General features: G+C 53.3%; 1 protein-coding gene and 1 long non-coding RNA gene across 2 annotated transcripts; both read left to right on the forward strand.

The window, feature by feature from the left end:
• Positions 1–1,098: 1,098 nt before the first annotated feature.
• Positions 1,099–3,946, forward strand: LOC118153800 (uncharacterized). The gene is made up of 3 exons (XR_004743367.3): positions 1,099–1,234; positions 2,681–2,794; positions 3,819–3,946. It is a non-coding gene; the product is annotated as an uncharacterized LOC118153800 (long non-coding RNA).
• Positions 3,947–13,703: 9,757 nt separating this feature from the next.
• On the forward strand, positions 13,704–22,224 carry GAS2L2 (growth arrest specific 2 like 2). Its single transcript, XM_003732957.6, has 6 exons — positions 13,704–14,522; positions 16,536–16,777; positions 17,642–17,749; positions 18,874–18,970; positions 19,526–19,778; positions 20,380–22,224. The coding sequence occupies exons 1-6, from the start codon at positions 14,138–14,140 to the stop codon at positions 21,893–21,895; spliced, it is 2,601 nt and encodes an 866-aa protein (XP_003733005.3). The 5' UTR covers positions 13,704–14,137; the 3' UTR covers positions 21,896–22,224.
• Positions 22,225–23,154: the final 930 nt, after the last annotated feature.

A 23,154-nucleotide genomic window follows, 5' to 3' on the forward strand; every position in this document is an offset into this window, starting at 1 on the left:
GGCACCAGCCCAAAGGCGAGCAGCGTTGGTTCTCATGTGGCCGGGAAGGGGTTCAAGAAAGGAAGTGTGGCGAGGCCTCTTAAGGCCTGGGCTTAGAACTGGCGCGCGCTCGGTCACTTCGAATTCTATTAGAACATCATGAGGCCAGCCCAAGTTCGAGGGCTGGGGAGGAAGATGTCACCTCCAAGAAAAGCCTTGAAATCTCATTGTAATGGGGATTCCCAGAGGGACAGTGCAGGGTGTCAAGTGGTAATGGTGACAAAGTGAGCGCATAGCTTCCAAATTCTGTGAAAATTATCCGGGTGTGTGGCCCCACGTGGCCACCTGCCCGAGTTGGCAGCGGCGGCCACCAAGTCCTCTGAACCACCCTGGGGCTGGAGCTCACATGGACTATTCTTTGTGTGTGTCCTCCCTCGCCTAGTGGAGCTCACCCACCCACTGCCCCTCCCCCTGCCTTGACACTGCAGCCTCCACCTGTCCTCAGAGCATTCGGGAGGCAGCCACCAGGACGGCCTGGTAGGTGTCAGGGCTGAAGGTCACCCTTCAGGGTCCTTGGGGCCCTCCCCTGCTCGAGGAGTCTTACCTCAGGCTGAGAAGGCTACACCATGTCCCATAGTCTCACTAGAAGGGCAGCAGACCTGGGTCCCCACAACACCTTGACAGGCACGGCAGTGACAGTGGCTGACAGGCCCTGAATGCTTATCCCATGATAGGTGCTGTGGGTCAATCCACACCTCAGCCTCCAATCTGCTCAGTGCTATTAATAGCCCTGTGTTCAGATGACAAAATTGAAGGACTTAGAGGTGCTGTGACCTGCCCGGAACCACAGAGCTAGGGAAGACAGTGGAAGAGGAGGGCGACCTCCAATTTCATCTCTGTCATGTGTTCACTCCAGCCGCTCCTCTCCAAGCCTCGATGTCCTCCTCTGAGAAATGGGCTGAGCTCTCCCAGGGCCTTGCACAGGGCTGGGATTGTGCTCAACTCCATCTGTCCTTGCAGCCTTGACCTTGATAGAGAAGGTGGTCTGTACGGGTGGGAAAGAGGTGCAGCCTGTCTGGGTAAGACCCCTGGCTGAGTCTGTCTCCCTCCCCAGGTGCTGGTCTCCTCCTCCCTATGGCTGGGGAAAAGTGACCTGGCTGCCCACCTGGCCCTGGCTCACCCATTCAATGCCTCCTGGCAGCAAGCTGAGGCAAGTGGCCTTGCTGAGAGCAGGTGTGGCAGGCAGAACTGGCAGGTGAGCAAGGATATCCCAGGTGCCCTTGGTGGGGGCAGGAGCTGGGAGCTATGTGGCCGAGCCTGGGGGACTGGGCACCTCAGGTAGGAGGAGACTGTGTTCATCAGTGACAATGACTTCTCCAGAATCACAGCTCCCTGAAGCCTGGGATCTCCTGGGTCCTTCATTCAGTTGTTCCTTTATCAATACCTCATTAAGCACCTACTGTATACCATGCAGTGTTTGTAGACAGCTCACATTTTAACGTGGGAAACAGGTCCAGGTGTCTCCAATTCATCATTTATATTTGCCTGTTTAGCGGTAGCTTTGGGGACTGAGTGAGCAGCTGGGCACCCCATCTGGCTGGGTGGCCTTTGGCGTCTCCCATCGCCTCTCTGAGCCTTCGGTTTTTCCATCTGTGAAAGGGAGGACAATAGGCCAGTTGTCTGCAGGCAAAAGACGCTCTCCAGAATTCAAGCCAAGGAATGAATTTAAAAATCAGAAGGTGCGGTAAGCACCATAAAGCAGTAAAGATGGGCTGGGCGCAGTGGCTCACGCCTGTAATCCGAGGACTTTGGGAGGTCGAGGCAGGCGGATCACTTGAGGTCAGCAGTTTGAGACCAGCCTGGCCAACATGGCAAAACGCTATGTGCTAAAAATACAAAAGATTAGCTGGGCATGGTGGTGCACACCTGCAATCACAACTACTCGGGAGGCTGAGGCAGGAAAATAACTTGAGCCCTGGAGGCAGAGGTTGCAGTGAGCCAAGATCATGCCATTGCACTCCAGCATGGGCGACAGAGCGAGACTCCATCTCAGGAAAAAAAAAAAAAAAAAGTATAAAGAGTATATAAGATTGAGAGTAACTGGGCAGGAGGGTGGGGGAGCTACTGTAGATGGGTGATCAGTGAGGGCCTCATGGGGGAGGCAGCCCTGAGATGGGAAGGACCAGGCTTGCGAAAAGCTGCAGAAGCAGCACTGCAGGAGGCAGGAAAAGCTTGTACAAAGGCCTCTGTAGTGGGAAGGACCCTGGTGCTTTGGGGAGAGCTGGAAGGGGAATAAGACAGGGGCAGAGTGCTTGGTAGGGGTGGGTGACCGGGAGATGAGGTCAGACAGGCAGGGACAGATCCTGCTGATCCTGGAGGCCACATGGAGGCATGCGATTGCTTTCTGCTTTTGGAAATGCTGAGTCTGGGTGTTGGGGATGAGGCAGTTTTTTTAATCCAGATGCTTTCAGTCTGCAGCCTGGGAACGGCTCTGGGCTCTTCCAGAGATGAGGGGCAGGGCAATCTCTTCACCCTCCATCCTAATTCCTCCACAGGGATATTGCAGGAGGGTGGTGTCAGCTTCTCCATCCTCCCTAGCCTCTCATTTCCCAACAGAGATGGGGTGTGGGGGTGCCGTTAGCCTCTCTTCTCCCCTGAGTCTCCCCCTTACCCCTACCACTGCCCTCCCATCTCAACGCAGGTACAGCTCACCTGGAACAGAGGACAGCCTGTGACTCTGCAACTCGCCTGGGCAGACAGGTTCTCAGCACACAGCACCACCTGGGATGGCTGCCTGGCTGCCTCCCCGGGGCAGGTTTGTGGAGTCTGGCCGCTGTGCCCAGTGTGGGGCTCCCCTTTGCTACAGGCTTCTTGGCTGCCCCTCCCCCCCACCCCCAGGTCATGTACCCTATTGTTTTCCCTATCAGCTCCAGGAAACTTTGGGCCTGGACCCCCTCCGGGCCTGTGGGGCCATAATACAGACCCCAGATATGTTCATTGAACAGCTCGAACGGTCCTGGGGCCAGCAGCGCATGCGGCAGAACTTGACATATAAGGTCAGGTCTGGGGAGCAGTGTCCAGGCAGGGAACCCCCACACGGCTCCACATGCTGCAGGAGTGCCCCGCTCTGGGACTGTGTGGTCTTGAGTTCCAGTGCTTGTGGGACCCTGGGCAACTCACTTCTCTGCTGTGCATCTTGGTTTTCTCACCTGTGAAATTGACACGATACTCCCTTCCTACCTGGGATGTGGTGAGGGCTCTGGAAGACAAGAAAAGCATGTGTTTCCAGCATAATATGCTGGAAACAGATGGGGAAGGAGGTGGGGTGCTAGTGGGCTTCTCAGGAGGAGGCAGAGGGAGATCAGGAGCTCAGGTTCCTGGAGGCATCAGGGACCAGGTCTCCTCCAGCATCACTACTCGATGGGCTCCTCATGGGGCCGAGCACTGTTCTGCAGAGCCTTGGGCAGGAACCCGCCCATGAAGAACCAGCCCTGGAAGCCCCTTTCCTCTTCTGGGCCTCCCATCTGGGTTCCTGGGGCTCTTAGACCCAGCCCCCTAAGTGCTCACAGCAGAAATCCTGCCATGGTCAGGGTGCAGTGGCTCACACCTATAATCCCACCACTTTGGGAGGCTGAGGCGGGAATCACCTGAAGTCAGGAGTTTGAGACCAGCTTGGCCAACATGGTGAAATGCTGTCTCTACTAAGAATACAAAAAAATTAGCTGGGCATGGTGATGTGCACCTGTAGTCTCAGCTATCTGGGAGGCTGAGGTGGGAGAATCACTTGCACCTGGGAGGTGGAGGTTGCAGTGAGCCGAGATTGTGCCAATGTACTCCAGCTTGGGCTACAGAGCAAGACTCTGTCTCAAAGAAGAAGAAGAAGAAGAAAATCCTGCACCAGAGTATAAGGGAGTGCTGTGGCTGATGAGGGCTCAGATGGTGGATTCCCAGCACATGTTCTTGCTAGGTGAGGGTCTCCACCTGCAGCTGGCCATGGGCATTCTCTTACATGATGAGCTCCTGACACATGGGCCCTCATTCCAGAGGCATCGGCCATCTCAGCCAGACAAGATGATCATGGAGGCCATGCTGGAGCACGTCCTCAGGGACTCTTGTGTCCAGCAGAGCTTCTGGGGAGAAGTACAGACTGACTAAGCACACTGGCTGCGGCACTCCCTCCACCTAGGGCTCTGTGACCTGCCCAGGGTGAGTCTGCCCTGGGGAAAGGGGCAGCTGGAGGACCAGGGACCCATGGTGATGGGGCAGTATGGAGGGTGGTGCCCACAGAAGGCAGGGGTGTGAGCCAGGCAGCCAGACGCCAGTATGGTGGCTCTGCCATTTGCCTGCTGGGTGACTGGGCAGGGCACATCTCTCTGAGATTCCAGTGTTTCATCTGAGGAATGGAAGCAGCAGCAGGTTCCAGGATGTAGGGTGATGGTGAGAGTTAAGAGAAATGTGATGCAGGAATGCTCAGCCTTGGTGCCTGGCACAGAAGTTAGCATTGCTGTTGTCATGATTGCCTCAGAAAAGAGGTGTTGGAACCCCTTTTCCTCAACCCCTTTCCCCTCCTGGGGTCAGAAGAGAGGTGTTGGGACCCCTTTTCCTCAACCCCTTTCCCCTCCTGGGGTTGGTAGCTGGTTCATTGGTTCTTTTATCCACCCACCCATCCATTCAATCACCCATCCTTCCTCCTTCCCATCTTCCATCCACCCCCCTATTTCTGCCCTCCCACCCTCCCACCCTCACTCCCTTGCATACCTTCATCCGTCCACCATCCATCCATACCATCCATCCATACCATCCATCCATGCATCCCAGGGACCCACACTCTTCTGTAAAGGGACAGATAGTAAATATTTTAGGCTTTATGAACCATCCAGTCTCTGTTTCAACTACCAACTCCACCACTATCTTGTGAAAGCAGCTATAGATGATATGTAAGTGAATGCATATCGCTGTATTCCAATAAAAGTATAAGAGTTGGCAGTGAGCCAGATTCAACCCTGAACCATCGTTTTCCTCTGTTCGTTCAGAAAACATGTATGTGTTTTACCTATGCCAGGCTGTGCTCTAGGTTCAGGGACTGGGTAGTGAGAGAGACAGCCCAGGTGCTGGCCTCCTGGGTGGTGCATTCCAGTGGGGCCAGGAAGATACAGCAAACTAGAGCTGTTTGGTCTATGGTCAGGGTGTGGTAAATGCTGTGCAGGGAGGAAGCAGGGAGAGGGGGCAGGGTGTTGGAAAAGGGGCCTCACTGGTGAGGGTGAGCCCAGCAGAGGGAAGGGGCCTGAGGCAGGACTTTGTCTTGAGGACCAAGGGGCGGCCCTTATGGAGGAAACGAGGGAGGTGAGGTTGGGAAGACGAAACAGTCCATGGGCCATGCCAGAGCCCGGCTTCTTTTAAGTGCATGGGACAATGGCTGATTTGCATATTTTTTTCCCCCTGAGACAAAGGGTTTTGCTTTGTCACCCAGGTTGGAGTGCAGTGGTGCGATCTCAGCTCACTGCAACCTCCGCCTCCCAGGTTCAAGGGATTCTTCTGCCTCAGCCTCCTTAGTAGCTGGGATGATAGGAGAGCGCCACCATGCCCAGCTAATTTTTGTATTTTTAATAGAGACGGGGTTTCACCATGTTGGTCAGGCTGGTCTTGAACTCCTGACCTCGTGATCCAACCACCTCGGCCTCCCAAAGTGTTGGGATTACAGGTGTGAGCCACCGCACCCGGCCCTGATTTTCATTTCTTAGAGGTTAGCTGGGGCAGGGGCAGGCGTGGAAGCTGGAAGGTGACAGCTGCTGCGGTATTCCAGGTGTAGAGGATGGTGAGGAGAAGCAGCCCCCCACCCTGCCTGACACCCAGACTCTTTCATCCTAGGCCCTCTTGGTCTCCGGAGAGCACATCCTGGGCCAGAGTGGGTTCCTGCTGCATTCCCACTGCCAGCTGGGCTTCGCCTCAGCCCCAGACCACAGCCTGCACCTCAGCCTGACCCTCCGAAACCATAGCAGGTCTCATTCGCCTGACTTTTCCGGGGAGCTGGAGGTGGGTGGCCAGAACCAGGCTGACAGTGCCTGGGGAAGATGCCGGACTTCCTCCTGTTCCTCCCTGGCCAGCAGGTCCTCACTGCCTGGACGGCCTCGCCATCTAGTGGCCACCAGAGGAACTGCAGACGAGCACCCTGGATGGGGCCAGAGCGTCACTCTGGGTGCAGGGAACACCTGCTGAACCCCAGGCTAGGCCTGGCGCCAAGACAAAGCAGCTCCTCCACCGGCCCAACACCCAGCCCTTCCTATAATGGAGAGGTAGTAGCTGGGCTGCCCAAGTTTGAATCTGAGCCCAGCTGCCTCCTGGCACCTGAGTTTCCTCCCCTCTAAAATGGTTATAATAATTGCACTGGCCCTGTCTCCAAAGGGGTTAATATTGCAAAGATTATATATGTTCATAGGCATAGATTGCTTAGAGCAATGCCTGATGGAAAACTGCCACTATGTAAATATTTGCTGTCATTAGCCATTATTGACCCCATCTCCTTCCCTTCCTGCCTCCCAGCAGCCCTGGGAAGTAGGAAGGGGCACAGTTTGCCTCCAATGCCTACTCTGCCCTGACCTGGCCAGGTGACCCCAGCAAGGAACCTCTCTGAACATCCGTTTCCTCATCTTGGATCAGGTATTTCATAGGGTGGTTTTTGGGGGTCTGCATAGTAGTTCCCACTGCCTGCATAGCCAAGGCATGCGACATAGCAGGGGCTCTCTTGGTGTTTCCATCGGCCTCCTCTGTCTCCCTGGCTGGGTGAACTTGACCTTGTGACTTTCCTTTGCTGAGCCTCAGTCTTCCCCACTGTCAGATGGGAACATCTAACATCTCCCTTGCAGAATCCTTAGGAGGAAAACATTTGTACAACATCTGCACATAGTAGGTGCTTGTGAGAAGGGAATTCCCTCCCTTCCTGGCATCTGGAGCTGGATGAGGATGGCATTTGTGGGTTGATAGTCCATCAGCTGTGGCCATTTCAAAGGAGCTTCTCCTTCCAAGCTTCTTGTTCTCTGGGACTGACGGTCACTTCCCGTTTCCCAGCCAGGCTCCTGGCTGCTCCGAGATCTGTAAGCCCCATGCCCGATGGAACCAGATGCCTGGGAATGAGCCTGTGGTGGACACTCAGCAAGTGACTGGTGCTCTTGCTCCCCTGTCCCAGATTTATTTGGGACACCTGTTCTGGTGCCTTCTCATTGGCTCCATTCTGGGGTCTGTGGAGTGGTCCGAGGCTTTCTCAGCCTTCTTTCTTCCTCCCTACAACCCAGTGGCCCCAGGACAGCTGAGGGACAGATTCAGGGAGGTCAGGTACTCTCCCAGGCTGCACAGAGGCAGGTAGGGCCCTCGTCCTTCAGTGACAGCCAGTGGGGCTGAGGCCGACCATGTGTGGTCTGAACACTGTCCCCTGCCCCCACCTGCCTGGCAGGATCACACTGTGCTCTATGAAATTCCACAGGAGTCCTAGGCTGTACCTTCTTACCAACTTGGATCTCCTCAGAGATCAATGTGCTTCTGCACGTTTAGTAAGCATGCTGCATTAAGTTCCAAGGGCTACTGTATTAAATTGCCACCAACCAGAAGGCTTTAAAGCAACAGACATGTTTGGTCTCACAGTTCTAGATGCCAGAAGTCCAAAATCAAGTTGTCAGCAGGGCCACATTGCCTCTGAAAGTCCTAGGGAGGATCCTTCCGTACCACCTCTAGCTTCTGGTCACTGCCGGCAATGCTTGGCTCTGGTGGCATCGCACCAGTCTCTGCCTCTGTCCCATGTGGTGGCCTTCTGCCTTCTGGGTGGTGTCTTCACATGGCCTTCTCCTAGGAACAGCATTCATTGGGTGTGTGGCCTACCTTCATCCACTATGGTCCATCTTAACTTGATATTTGCCAAAAAACTATTTCCAAATAATAACACGTTCACGGGTATGGGGGATCACGACTTCAACATACGTGAGGAACCAAATTCAACCCATAACAGACACACGTGCACACGTGCGCACACGCACACACACACACACGCACTCTTTTAAGTCCTTCTAAGTTTTGTGAACCATTGTTCTGTATGTTATACAGACCTTGGAGCTGAGGCCCAGAGAGGGTGCCGCCCTTACTGAAGGGTGCACAGCTTGTTAGCTGCAGTGTCTGGAGTAGGATACAGGGTAGCTGAGGCTCCTTCCCCCACAAGGCCTCCTCCAGGGGGAAGGAGGGCCCCTTGTGTTCTCTTGGGGCCTCTGAGCCTCTCCCCAACCCCATTCTAGACACCTGTCCTGGTCCTGGTCCCTGCCATGCCCCAAGGATAGGCGCCTGCAGGGATTTAGGTAAACTGGTCAGTGCCTGGGGTGTTATGCCAGGTGCTACCCACATCTCCTTGAACTTGCTTAGACCTTTTGCAGTGGTTCCTATGCAAACTCAGAAAGCCTGGGCTGTTGGCAGAAACACCAGGGAACTGCGAATGTCAGAAACACAAGTGCCCGGGGTGCCCCTCAAACCAATTAAATCAGTGTCTGGGTGGGGCCTGGGAAGCCATCTCTAAGTTGCCCTGTGGAGGCTGCTGCTGGGTTGGTGGGCTCCTAGATGGTGCTTTTTTTCTTTGTTTTTTGTTTGGAGAAAGTCTCACTCTGTCACCCAGGCTGAAGTGCAGTGGGGCCATCTTGGCTTACTGCAACCTCCGCCTCCTGGCTCAAGCGATTCTTCTGCCTCAGCCTCTCAAGTAGCTACAACTACAGGTGTGTGCCACTACACCTGGCTAATTTTTTATATTTTTAGTAGAGACAACGTTTTACCGGGTTAGCCAGGACAGTCTCGAGCTCCTCACCTCGTGATCCACAATCCACCTGCCTGGGCCTCCAAAAGTGTTGGGATTACAGGCGTTAGCCACCGTGCCTGGCCTAGATGGATACTTTTAAAATTGTTTAAATCTATTTGCTAAGAGACTGGCTAATTTTTTTTTTTTTTTTTTTTTTTTTTGAGACATAATTTCGCTCTTGTTACCCAGGTTGGAGTGCAGTGGCGCAATCTCGGCTTACTGCAACCTCCGCCTCCTGGGTTCAGGCAATTCTCCTGCCTCAGCCTCCTGAGTAGCTGGGATTACAGGCACGCGCCACCATGCCCAGCTAATTTTTTGTATTTTTATTTGAGACGGGGTTTCACCATGTTGACCAGGATGGTCTCGATCTCTTGACCTCGTGATCCACCAGCCTTGGCCTCCCAAAGTGCTGGGATTACAGGCTTGAGCCACCGTACGCGGCTGTGACTGGCTAATTTTTGTGTTTTTGGTAGAGACAGGGTTTTGCCATGTTGCCCAGGCTGGTCTCAAACTCCTGGGCTCAAGTGATCTGCTCACTTTAGCCTTCTAAAGTGCAGGGATTACAGGAGTGAGCCACTGTGCCCGGCCCTGAGTATTCTCATAGGTGCTTTCTGTGATGAGGCACTGGGAGCCTTAGGGAGGGATGTGGCACAGGGAACCTGGTGCCCTGGAGATTAGGTGTGGTTATTGTGCCTTCCCTTTGTTTCCTACAGGTCCGACTGCAGCCTCCTCAGCCAGCCCTTTCCTAGGCCCGGGCCAGCAGGAGACAGAGACCAGGGACAGGGCCTGGGACAGACTCCACTCAGGACTTTGCCCTCCCGCTCCAGCTTTGTGGCTCCAAGGCTCAGCGGGTTGGCCTACTGGGACGTGTCTCCAACTCAGCTTCTCAAAGCCTGGTCCAATTGGAGGGAAATGTGGACAACAGGGAGGAAAAAGTGATGCTGTCCATGTCCAGGGTCACGGTGAGGGGAACCTATAATCCCAGCAAGCCAGAAGGCTGTGATGGGAAAATTGCTTGAAACCAGAAGTTTGCAGCTGCAGTGCACGATGACTGTGCCTGTCAAGAGCCACTGCACTCTAGCCTGGGCAACATAGCAGACCCTCATCTCTAATAAAAAAAAAAAAAAAAAAATGTTTGGTTGGGCATGGTGGCTCACACCTGTAATCCAGCACTTTGGGAGGCCAAGGTGGGTGGATCACAAGGTCAGGAGTTCAAGACCATACTGGCCAACATGGTGAAACTCCATCTCTACTAAAAATACAAAAATTAGCTAGGCATGGTGGTACATGGCTGTAATCCCATCTACTCGGGAGGTTGAGGCAGAAGAATTGCTTGAACCAGGACCCAAGAGGCGGAGGTTGCAGTGAGCTGAGATCACACCAGTGCATCCCAGTCTGGGCTACAGAGTGAAACTCTGTCTCAAAAAATAATAAATAAATAAATACATTTATTAAGAACAACAATCCAGTAAGATAGTATGTAAGTGCTACTTGTTTGGGAATATTTGTAACAACATCTTAACATTTGTATAGAGAAAAGGAATGGGGCCTCCTAAACTTTGAGCATCATGTCAGTTAAGATGTAACTGGCTGGTCAAATCCATAATGCCTAACTCATAATAGCTCAAACTTTATAAAACGTATTCATTGACTTAATAAGGTGCTCCAGGACTGGTTCAGCGTCTCGATGAAGTTGTTAAGGGCCCTGATTATTCTCTTTGTCTCCTCTTGATTACAACATGGCTGCCGCAGCTTTAGGCATCATGGCTTCTGCAACCATGGCCAAAACAGAGACTTCTCAGCAGCTCTCCAACAGACTTCTCTTTGACTCTCATTGGCCAGAACTAGGGCACAAACCCATTCTTAAACCAACTTACAGCAAAAAGAGGGTTGTCAAGATTGTCCTAGAACAGTTGTAATTGGTACCTTTAATCAAATGGGACTCATGGAGTATAGTTATAAAACAATTCCATGTTTGCCTCCTAAAGTTTTTTTATTTTTTATTTATTTAATATCTTTTTTATTTGCTAATTTTTTTGAGACAGAGTCTCCCTCTGTCTCCCATGCTGGAATTCGGTACCTAATTCTCCTGCTTCCTTCTGAGAAGCTGGGATTACAGGCGCCCGCCACCATGCCCAGCTAATTTTTGTATTTTCAGTAGAGACGGGATTTTGTCATGTTGCCCAGGCTGCTGTTCTCAAACTAATGTGAACATGGTGAAACCTCGTCTCTACCAAAAAATAAAAAAATTAGCCGGGTGTGGTGGCAGGTGCCTGTAAGTAATCCCAGCTACTCAGGAGGCTGAGGCAGGAGAATCGCTTGAGCCCAGGAGGCGGAGGTTGCAATGAGCCGAGATTACACTACTGCACTCCAGCCTGGGCAACAGAGTGAGTCACACACACAAAAAAAAATCAGTTCCTTGCTTCTTCCAACTTTTAGAGACTGCTGGCATTCCTGGCTTATGGCCCCGTCACTTTAATCTTTGCTTTGGTTGTCATATTTCCTACTTTTTAGTCAGAGTTCTCTCTGCCTTACACTTGTGATTACATTTAGGGCCCATTCCAACCATCTGGATAATCTTTCAAAGGCACCTACTATATATAAAGGCACTGAGCATTAATTCTAGCCTTGTCCTCATAGCAGCCCTGTGAGACGATTACTCCCATTTTACAGTTAAGCAAGCTAAAACTTAGAAATGAGATACGAGTGGCCAGACGAAGGGGCTCACATAATCTTGGCACTTTGGGAGACCAAGGCGGGTGGATCACTTGAGCTCAGGAATTCAAGAACAGCCTGGGCAACATGGTGAAACCCTGTCTCTACTAAAAATATGAAAACTATCTGGGCATGTGGCATGTAACTTTACTCCCATCTACTTGAGAGGCTGAGGTGTGAGGATTGCTTAAGCCTGGGAGGCAGAGGTTGCAGTGAGCCAAGATCACACTTCTGCATTCCAGCCTGGGCAACACAGTGAGACCCCATCTCAAAAAAAAAAAAAAAAAAGAAGGAAATAAATTAGAACTGAGTTATGTGTCTCAGCTTCTAAAGAGTAATGGGGTGAAATTTCTTTTTTTTTTTGAGACAGAATCTTGCTCTGTCACCCAGGCTGGAGTGCAGTGGCGTGATCTTGGCTGGGTTCAAATGATTCTCATGCCTCAGCCAGTATGACTAATTTTTGTATTTTCAGTAGAGATAGGGTTTCACTGTCGGGGTCCGACCCACAAACCTCAACCCAGTGACAGATGAACAAATGTACTCAAACACCTATATTCAGTGAAAGAGAGGGCTTGAGGTCCGTGGCCACTCACACTCAAGAAATAGCAGCCACGCCCTGACTTGCTGGCCCTTCAGGCCTTTATTCAGCACACATTAAATGACAAAGGTTTTGAGTCAACACCATTAGAGGGGAATTTCCCTGGTTGACCTCCCAGGAGAGAGTTATCTGGCCCATGAATGATTAAAGGTTAGTTTTAGGACCACACGAGTAAACAAGCTATGTATACACACACACACACACACACACACACACACACACACACATATATATACATATATATATACACACATACATATACACACACACACACACACATATATATATATATATACACACACACACATATATATATATAGCTTGTGTGTTTGAGTGTTTGAGATGGAGTCTCTGTCATCCAGGCTGGAGTGCAGTGGAGCGATCACAGCTCACTGCAGCCTCCACCTCCCAGGTTCAAGTGATTCTCCTGCCTTAGCTGGGATTACAGGCACCCGCCACTACACCTGGCTAATTTTTGTATTAGTATAGACAGAGTATTACCATGTTGGCCAGGGTGTTCTCGAACTCCTGGGCTCAAGCTATCCACCTGTCTCGGCCTCCCAAAGTGTTGGGATTACAGGCATGAGCCACCATGCCTGGCCTTAGATTTATTTGTTTATCTGTCATTCACCACCCGGTAACATGGAGGTAGCCCCCATAAGGTCAGGGACCTGGTCTTTTTTGTTTACTGGTTTATCCTCAGGCCTGCAGTAGTGCCTGGCACATAGTAGGCACTCAAGAAATTTTTTTTTTTTAAGACGAGAGTCTTCCTCTGTCGCCCAGGCTGGAGTGCAGTGGCACAATTATGACTCACTGAAACCTCAACCTCCTGAGTAGCTGGGACTACAGGTGCATGCCACCATGCTTGGCTAATTTTTATATTATTTCTGTAGAGACAGGGTTTCATCATGTTGCCCAGTCTGGTCTCCAACTGCTGGCCTGAAGTGATCTTCCTGCCTTGGTCTCCCAAAGTGCTGCAGTTACAGGCAGCACTTACACTGTGACCAACCCAGAAATGTTGGTTGAATGAATGCACTGCTGTGGCCACATGGATGGGGTGTTATGACTGACAGCCTGCTCGAGCACAACCACATGGTTAGTGTGGGAGGTGGGGCAGGTTCTCCAGAGAAAGTGGGAATCATGGCGCTAACAGAGCTGCTGGGGGAACTGGGACCCACACAGACCTGTGCCTGCCTGTGAGTTCTGATGGTCTGATACTTTCACATACATCATTCCTTTATTCCTCACAACACCCCAAAGATGTAAACATTATTACCCCCATTTTACAGCTGAGAAACTAAGGCACAGAGAGGCTAGGTAGTGTATGACGGTTACTCAGGATTTAAGGCTGAACTCTTGAGTTTTAGACTCTATTGCTGTGTCTCTTTCATTCCTGTCCTCCCACACTCACTAAACACCAAGGGGCATGGCAGCTCCTCCCCCTGCTTTCCCTCCACTCCCCAAAGTCCCTACCTGGCCAGCCCTGTGAGAGAAGCCAGTCCCAGCCTCTCCTCCCTCTCCCTCAGCTCTGCAGGGCAGTCCTTGCCTGCTGGGAAAGGTTAACAAGGAGTGTTTGTAGCAGCCGCTGTCTCCAAGGAGAGGGGAGAAAAGCAGAGTGGTGAAGCCAGCAGCTACCCCAGGCTCCACGGTCGCAGCCTGCGAGGGTAGGAGGCAACCAGCTTGATCTGTCCAGCCCTGGGGGAAGAGAGGAGTGTCCTCACCTCCCCCGAGCCTGGGAGGGGTGAACTCTGAGTGGACTGGGCAGCCTGAGAGCAAGGTCACTGCAGGGCCACCAGGGAAAGCTCTGGCAGGGACTGAGGAATGTAGGGGAGCAGGGGCCGGGCCTGGCCTGGTGGCTGAAGCCAGTGGCAAGTAGCAGCGCTGGAAGTCCCAGGCTTTCAGGGAGTAGAGGGAAACCTCAGAATCAGGGAGAACCTGGCCAAGACTCAGCAGCGGCAGAAGGAAAGAGGTGGCAGCGCCAGAGAGGAGGTACCCACCTCCTCCCCTGCTGGGGTCCAGCCATGTCCCAGCCTGGGGGAGGCAGGAGGACGCCCGGGACCCTAGGGCCTCCTGTGTGCAGTATCCGGCCTTTCAAGTCCAACGAGCAGTACCTGGAGGCCATGAAGGAAGACTTGGCTGAGTGGCTTCGTGACCTCTATGGGCTGGACATCGACGCGGCCAACTTCCTGCAGGTACTGGAGACGGGCTTGGTGTTGTGCCAGCATGCCAACGCTGTCACTGACGCTGCCCTGGCCTTCCTGGCTGAGACACCTGCCCAAGCCCAGAAGATTCCCATGCCCCGGGTCGGGGTCTCCTGCAATGAGGCCGCCCGGCCAGGTACCTTCCAGGCCAGGGACAATGTCTCCAACTTCATCCAGTGGTGTCGAAAGGAGATGGGCATCCAAGGTAACCACCCTGTACCCCCATCCCCATCCCAGATGCTTATCTTGGGGGATATTCGTCCTTTCTCAAATGCACAGGCTAGGTCTGGGAAGCAGGAGCCTGGGTCCTCATTCTAGATTTGCCTTGAACCAGCTCTTTGTTCATGCCTCAGTTTCCCCACCTCATAGTAAATCCTCAATAAATATGTTGATGATTTATAAATGTTTGTTGATAATTGCTTTAATAAGCAAATATCAAGCACCTCAGACCGTCCCAGACTGGGGATGACCCCAGGGCTGAGGCAGGTGGATCACCTGAGGTCAGGAGTTCAAGACCAGTGCAGCCTGAGATGGCAAAACCCTGTCTCTACTAAAAATAGAAAAATTAGCTGAGCATGGTAGCGGGCTGAGATAGGAGAATTATCTGAACCTGGGAGGCCGAGGGTGCAGTGAGCTGAGATTGTGCCACTGCACTCCAACCTGGGCAACAGAGCGAGACTCCATCTTGAAAAAAAAAAAAAAAAAGAGAGGCAGAGGAATAAATATGTAAATTATAGTAAATTATAGCTTACTGGGGCAAAGACTTGAAGTAGAGGTATAGTCCTGGGAGCCAAGGGAGGAAATAGCGGCCTGATGAGGTGGAATGAAGCTGAGAAAAGTTGTATCATAAAGGAAGGAGATTTGGCCTGATTCTTTCTTTTTTTTTCAGTCTGAGTCTCACTCTATCACCCGGGCTGGAGTACAGTGGCGAGATCTTGGCTCACTGCAACCTCCACCTCCTGGGTTCAAGCAATTCTTGTGCCTTAGCCTCCTGAGTAGCTGAAATTACAGGCATCCGCCACCACGCTCGGCTAATTTTTGTATTTTTACTAGTGATGGGTTTTCGCCATGATGGCCAGGCTGGTCTCGAACTTCTGACATCAGATGATCCACCCACCTCAACCTCCCAAAGTGCTGGCATTACAGGCATGAGCCACTGCACCTGGCTGGCCTGAGTCTGGAGGAATAGAAGTTTGTGGGAAGGGAATTCTAAGCAGGGGGACAGCAGGGGCGAAGGAGAAAAAAGACTGTGTGTGAATGACTGGGAGGAGCCCGGTGGTGAGGGCACGGGGCTAGGATGAGGTGAGAAAATGGGAGGAGGCAGAAGGGATGAGGCCAGGGAGGGGCCCTGTCATGCTGGGGCTTGTAGAGCTCAGGGAGTGGCATGTCAGGATCCTTCATCTTCTTGGCCTTGAACCCAGGAATAGGATGAGGCTGGATGTTGCACCATCTTCCAGGCCAAAAGTGGCAGGGGCGAGACTGGGGAAAGGGTAAAGCCTGAGCTACTGGCAGTGAGGAGCAGAATTGGAAGGTTAATAGAAGCTAGTGTTTAAGGAATGCTCTCATGTGTCGGACATTGTGAATGGTTAACCACTATTAGCATATCTAATTTTCACAGCAACCCCTCGAAATAGACTATACATCCCCATTTTACAGAAGAAACTGAGGCTCAAGGTATGGCTCAGGGTCTAGTTCAAGGTCATGCAGGTGGCAGTGGGTCAGGACTCCAGCCTTAGTGGTTGGCTCTGGAGCATGTCCTCAGCATGCCTTGTTGGGCCTGGGTAGGAGCTGAGTTTAAGATACCTGACCAAGATTGGAGGGCAGAGGCGTGGGTGGAAAGTGGAACAAACCACTCTCTTCTCTCGGACCTATCCAGGCAAGCTGAGTGCGGAGAGTGGAAGGTAGAGTTCATACTTCTCTCACCACACTCACAGTCAATCTCCAGGTGCCTTTGCTTTACTGTCACCTCTTCCCACTCCCAGCCTCTCATGTGAGATGGGCCGCGTGTCTCTACCCAGCATCTGAGCAATTCTGCCAAGACCCTTCCTAGGAGGTTGACTTGACCCCACAATTCTGAGACTCAGACCACTCCCCATGTCTGCCGCCCCAGGCCTGGGATGACCCCAGGGCTTTCCTTCCCGCTCACCCCTGCCCCACAGGGCCAGGTCCTCTGGGGGCTCAGGCTTCCTCTGCCCTTTTCTCCGCGCCTCCACTCCAGAGGTGCTGATGTTTGAGACGGAGGACCTGGTGCTGCGCAAGAACGTGAAGAATGTGGTGCTGTGTTTGCTGGAGCTGGGCCGCCGGGCGTGGCGCTTCGGCGTTGTGGCGCCCACCCTGGTGCATCTGGAGGAGGAGATCGAGGAGGAGGTGCGGCGGGAGCTGGCCCTGCCCCCACCTGACCCCAAGCGGCCCGCGCCCCCCAGGCGCCAGCCCTGCCACTTCGGCAACCTGGACCAGATGGTGAGAGGCTCTGCATACCTCAGGGCCCCTTTCTCTCTGCCTTTCGCGCTTCTCTCCCCAGTCCCACACCAGCCCCATCTAAATCACCTGCTTCTTGAGCTCCTGTATCCACCCTGACACAAATTCACTGACTGGCTTTAAGGCACGGTTGCACTCTAAGTCTCAACCCTAACCATGCGTAGGAATGGCCAGGTCATTTCTCAGGCTTTCTAACCAGCCCAGCACTGGATGCTCCTCTCATTTAACCCCTGCTGGGACAGTTTTCAAGAACACAGACTGTGGCACTCTCCGAGACATCTTGGTTCACATCTTAGTTCCACTGCTTTGCAGCTCTGTGACTTTGGGCAAATTATTTAACCTCTCTGTGTCTGGCTTCCCTTATCTGCGGCATGGGGGCAGTAACAGCACCTACCTTCTATGAATGTAGAATCATTAAAGGAGCCAGCACATACAAAGTGCTTGGAACAGCATCTGTACAGAGGGCCTATTACAGCAGTTAGTTCTGTGTGGTTAACCCCTGGGGGAAAGGGAGCTCAGGTAGGTTTCTTAATAAAAAAACCTGTGATGCAGTGGATGCAGGGCTCTGACCTGAGCCTGTCAGATCCCACAGTCCCCTCATTGCACTCTGTCACTTCCATCAGCTGACCCCTGAGGGCTCTGGACCTCATGGTTGGTAGGTCCCTGGGTGACCACCCAGGTCTTATTCTTACTGGGCCATTTACAGTCTTCTCTACTCTCTCCTTGCTTCTCAGTCCCCAGCCCTGACCTCAGCAGAAACCTCAGGGGTGACTCTGGGGGCACATAGCCCCCCTATTTTGACCCAGAGTGGGCAAGGAGAGGGCTGAGCTCACCCCCCACCCGCAGGTACAAAGCCTCGTGAGCCACTGCACGTGCCCGGTGCAGTTCTCCGTGGTCAAGGTGTCTGAGGGGAAGTACCGTGTGGGCGACTCCAACACCCTCATCTTCATCCGGGTAAGTCCAGGCTCAGGGTCAAGGGACCCCCGGAATAGGGTTTCTTGCCCAGGCTTGGGACCATGACACCCCCTAGAATATGGGAGCTTGCCCAGGCTTGAGGACAATGACAGTAAGTCATCATTCGCCTCAAGCCATCAGGCTTTGGAGCTCTCCTTCTTTCCCTGGGAGAATTCCAGGAGTTCCTGGCAAAGGAGGCAAACCCATCTCCTCCTCCCAGCAGGGCAGCCGGAGCCATCATCCTCCATCTCCTACACTGTAGCCTAGTGCAGAGGGTGATGTCAGGGGGAGTGAGGTAGAGAGAAGAGTGCTCACACTTTCCATTCCACTCCACCCACAGGTTTGATTAGAGGAAGTGGCCTGAGAAACCCAAGTTTGGTTTCAGGGCATGGCCCCAGCCACATGGACCCCATAGTCCTACCCCCCATGCCTGGGGGTACACTCAGCAGAGTGAGTAGCAGTACAGGTCTGAAATGTGCCTCCTACCCCAATACCTGGCCTGTATGGTCTGTACAGAAACGGTCTGTACCTGCTGGAGTGGCCAGCAGCTCGGGGCATGGCTGAGCCTTCTCCTTGGGCACAGGCCACACCTGGGAGCACAGCCAGCTTTCTGGGGCCTCCCCTAGACCTGAGGCAACAGCCCTGTGATATAGGTAGGGATGAGAACTGTGGCCCCACTTTCCAACACAGGAAACCGAAACTTGAAGAGACATGTGACTTGCCTGAGGGTGGAGTGGGGCCAGGACTCCCATGGCCTCTCTCACACAGGTCACAGGGGCCAAGCCAGTGGCATTAGGGTCCCATTTTGGGCACAGGCATGTGCAGATGCAAAACTGTTTACAGCAAAAGGAGTGCTCTGGGGCCAGGCTATCCAATGCCTTTGGGATCCCTTGCCAGTTGTGGCAGAACTTTCAGCCTGGCCCCCACCCTTGACTGCATGTGTTATCTGATGCTCGTCACGGAGGAGGAGATTCGGGCTGCCTTTTTACACTACACACATACATCTACGTGAGCATGAGTACATGGATGAGAGCATCCCTGAGTGCATGCCAGAAGCCTGAAAGCTGGTCCAAGAAGAGAGGCTGCCCTCCACCCCACCCTCAACCTCACCCTTGCCCCCTCAGATCCTCCGGAACCATGTGATGGTACGTGTAGGGGGCGGCTGGGACACGCTGGGCCATTATCTGGACAAACATGACCCCTGCCGTTGCACATCCCTCTGTGAGTCTCCCTGGGGGCACAGCTCTGGGTTGGGAGGCTGCAGGCAGGGGTGGGAGGTATGTCTGATCTCCAGTGGGAAGAGGTATGTGGAGATGGGTGGGGGAGGCTGAAGGAAGGAAGGCCCTAGTTGGGCAGTTATGGTACAGTACTAAATGTCACCGCAAGATGGTGTGCAACACAAGCAGAAGCAGCATTTGGCCAGGGCACATTTCGGCAGAGCTTAGTTAGGTCTGGCTCTGGGATCCACAGTGTTGGCACCAAACATGACTTAGTCTTTAGTCCTTCCATAATCTCCAGCAGCGCCTCAAGCCATTCCAAATAAGCACATACTCTAAGGAAAAATTGTGTATCTGCACTACAAACATAGCTTTAAACAAATCCCCCAGCTGGGTCCCCTAAGCCCCTCATGTAAAGAAACTCTGGTGTTGCCACTGTAGGTCCCACTGTTTTTAATGTGGGATGTGGGGCATGGGACCACTTGGGGAGGAACAATGGTCCCCATCAGCAGGAACTGAACTCTTCTCTCCTCTCCTTTCTCTGGGTGACTGTTGGCAGCACACAAGCCAGGCAGCTTCCTGAAGCCCCCGGCCCCACCAGTGCAGCATGAAGTGAGGGTACAGGATGGACCCTCTCAGACCCAGCCTATGATGACCGTCAGCCGCTCACAGAGCCCACCGCCCTCTGTGGACTGGAAGACATATACCTCTTCAGGCCGAAGGCCGAGGCCTCCCACTACATCCACCCCCAGGACTCGCAGGGAGCCGGGAAGAGGGACGGGGGCCTCCAGAGAGATGGCACCATTCCTGAGGTACGGGGGAGAGACAGGGAAGGAGTCTTTTTACTTTGGAGTGCACATTGTCAGAGGCCACCATACTCCAAGATAAAGGGAGCAGATCCCAGGCAGTGCCCTTACCCTGACACCACAGGTGTTTGGAACTAGAAGTACACCCAATATCTTTGGGATAATGTGGTTACTTCATATGCCTTCCCATTTCACAGATGTGGAGGCTGAGGCCCAGAAATGGAACAGCCTTACTCAAGGTTTCCTACCATTTCATGGTAGAGCAGAGACTAAGACAACCTGTGCACTTCCTGCTGTCCCCACTGCCCTGCAACTGGTCTGGGGCCATCCCTCAAAGGATCTGAAGTCACCTCAGGCCAGGATCATGCCTCCTTCTATGTGCTACACAGAGAACAAGGGAGAATAGGCTTTGACAGTGACTGTCATAAGGAGGATTTCTGGGCAGTCACGGAGGAGAGGAAGCACAGGTTTTATTCAGCATGAAGTCTAGCCCCCTGGGTGTTCTCACTGGGGAAAGACTGTCACTTCCTGTAGCCAAGGAACCACACGAGATGACCCTGCCTGCCTGATGAATCTCCCCTTGCAGCCTTCTGATTCTCCCTTTCAGGTGCCAGGAGAGGTCTCTCACCCCATCTTGGAGGCAGGAGACAGCTGGGAACAGCCCACCCAGCCCCCAGTCTTCATCTACCCAAAAGGGCCGAGACCCACAGTGTACCTTGTCAGGGAAGAGGGAGGATAGATACCCCCCTGAACTGCCCAGGGGAAGGACTCCCACATCTTGGGTTCATGAAGAAACAGACAGCCAGGGAACCCATGCCAGGACCCCCACCTCCCAAAGACTCCTCGCCACTGAAGCCATCACCAAAGGGATATCGGCAAGAGGACCATCTCCCCTGCCTCATTCCTTTAGCCCAGCCAAGCACCTGGGCCTCAGGTTGCCACTCTGGGATGAGGCCAAGGGTGCGTTCTCCCAGTTCAGGGAGCCAGAGTCTGTCCGTTCTCCAACCCCTGTCCAAGGCCTAACCAAGATCCCCACCCAGCTGCCTCCTGCCCATCCACCAATGCCAGGAAGGAACTTTCCTGGTACTGCAAGTAGAAGTCCCAGGACAGAACTTGGGAGAGATCCCATCCCAGTAAGGGCCATCACCGCAGACCTGGCTGGGTTCACGCAGGGGGATCAGCAGCTGGATATCCAGGTCACAGTGGAGGCTGGAGAGTCCCAGGACCTGGGCCCACAGGAGGAGGGGCAGTACATGCCGGACAGGAACAAGGAGCAAGCCATCTACTGTAGCCTTGAAGAGGAGATTTTGGGCAACATGACACTGCTAGAAGTCGGGGGTACCTGTCTGCAGGACACAGGGTCCGGGGTCATCCCTCGCAGTGGGGTCTATGTTCCCAGCCTGGGTGGGCGGTGGCCTGTGCCTGGAGGTCCTTATGACAAAGTCATTCAAGAATTGGCTCAGGGCCCCCCGCCCCTCCTTAAAGTGGACCTGGAAGCCTGGAGGGCAGCCCTGACAGGCTCCCCTAAGCCAGCTGTTACCCCAGGCCCAGGAAGCCTCAAAGGGAAGTTGGGAGCCAGAGAGAGTGGGCCTGGGACAAAGGCAAGCCTGAGTGCCAAGGGCACCCGCATGAGGAAGGTCCCGCCTCAGGGAGGGCAGGACTGCTTGACCCCTACTGTGTCTGCCAGCTCAGTGGCCCCCACACCTTCGGCCTTGGACCCCAACTCTGACAAAGCCAAGGCATGTCTGAGCAAGGGCAGGAGAACTCTCCGGAAGCCCAAGAGGGTCCCGTCCATCTACAAACTGAAGCTGAGGCCCAGGATCCGGCCCCGGAGAGACCACAGGCCTGAGAAGCAGCCTTCACGAATCCCCAAGCCACTGGCCTACGTCCGTCTGGGTCCAGCCAGGCTGTCCCCAAGGGACAGGCTGTTGAGAGCTGTGCTGGGCAGCAAGGAAGGGGAGGCATCCCAGGTGGATGGAGCTTCAGTAGGTGAGGAAGAGGAGGAAGGAAAGAAGAAAGAGCCAGCCGTTCCATTGGAGAGCAGCCCCCAGCCTCCAGAGGGCCTGGGACCTCACCAGCTTGATCAAGCCCCACTTCCACCTGAGGAGGAGTCCTGGGTCTGAGTCACATGAACATGCGGGGGAGGAGGGAAGCAAAAAGGATGGCCATGTATACACTGGATTCACAACTGCAGGAACAGAAGGGACAATCTCTCACCTCCATACAGGGGCTTGGGCAGGAGGGGGTCAGAAAACAAATATAGACTCCATCTGTTCATCTGAGCAAAGGGGCAACCCATTGCTCTCACTCCAATTCCAGCAGTAGGCCAGGGGCAATGGGGCACCCTATACCAAATTACTCTCTCCCAGAACAGCACCACACACTCCTGGTCCCTGTCCATGCCCACCTGTTTCCATAACTCTCATAAGTTATTAAACTCATGTGATTCTGCCCTTGAGCCCCAGCTTTTTTTTTTAAATTTTAGAAACAGAGTCTTGCTCTGTTGCCCAGGCTGAAGTGCAGTGGTGCTATCACAGCTCACTGCAGGCTCAAACTCCCAGACTTCAAGTGATCCTCTCACCCCAGTTTCCCAATAGCTGGGACTACAGGCAGGTGCCATGACACCTGGCTAATTTTATTTTAATTTATAAGGATGGGGTCTCACTATCTTGTCCAGGCTGGCCTCAAGTGATCCTTCTGCCTTGGTCTCCCAAAGCACTGGGATTAAAGATGTGAGCCACTGTGCCTGCCTCCCCCCACCCCCCAACTTCTTGAGTCCCTCACTCTAGGACTGTGGTGGTGCAGGGAGGCGTAGCATCCGATGTTATCCCACTGGAGGAGACCGGGACAAGGGGGAAGGAGTTGGCAGTGAGAGAGGCTTCCTCTTTTGACGCTCAGCCAACCTTGCCAGGCACCCCATCTTTCCGGAAGTGGCCGGTGGGTCAGCACCATGGACAGAGACCAGTCCCGCCCTCACTAGACAGGCTCTGGTAAGGCACCCTTGCCCAAGACTTCAAAGCTTTGCTCTGGGGTTTGGGACCTGAGATCACTCAGGGACAAGATGGATGGCTGAAAGTGTTCCTAACACATCTACATCCAAGAAGTTATGACTGAGAGGCTGCAAAGTCTCAGCCTTGAGTGGGAAGGATGAGATGCAGACGAAGAAACTGGGATTGAGTCCCATTATGGAAATTTTCCAGACAGTGGCAGGGGAGAAGTTCTGCTTCCCTTCGGAACAGTTTGAATTAGTTTGAGGGTTTGGGATTAGGTGGAAAGGCGGTAAGTCCCAAACTCTTCACCCGTGGTCTCCCTGTTGACCTGGGCTTTGGGACTGGGAGCCACCTCAACACTCTCACCTTCCTTCCACACAAAGCTCAGCAGG

Source organism: Callithrix jacchus, chromosome 5 (genome assembly GCF_049354715.1).
Source record: "Callithrix jacchus isolate 240 chromosome 5, calJac240_pri, whole genome shotgun sequence".
Classification (NCBI taxonomy): Eukaryota; Metazoa; Chordata; class Mammalia; order Primates; family Cebidae; genus Callithrix; species Callithrix jacchus.

Coding starts and splice junctions, on each gene's coding strand:
- GAS2L2 (XM_003732957.6), top strand. CDS start 14,138: ATGTCCCAGCCTGGGGGAGGCAGGAGGACGCCCGGGACCCTAGGGCCT. Junction 16,778..17,641: donor TCGGCAACCTGGACCAGATG/GTGAGAGGCTCT, acceptor CCCCACCCGCAG/GTACAAAGCCTCGTGAGCCA. Junction 19,779..20,379: donor GAGATGGCACCATTCCTGAG/GTACGGGGGAGA, acceptor TCTCCCTTTCAG/GTGCCAGGAGAGGTCTCTCA.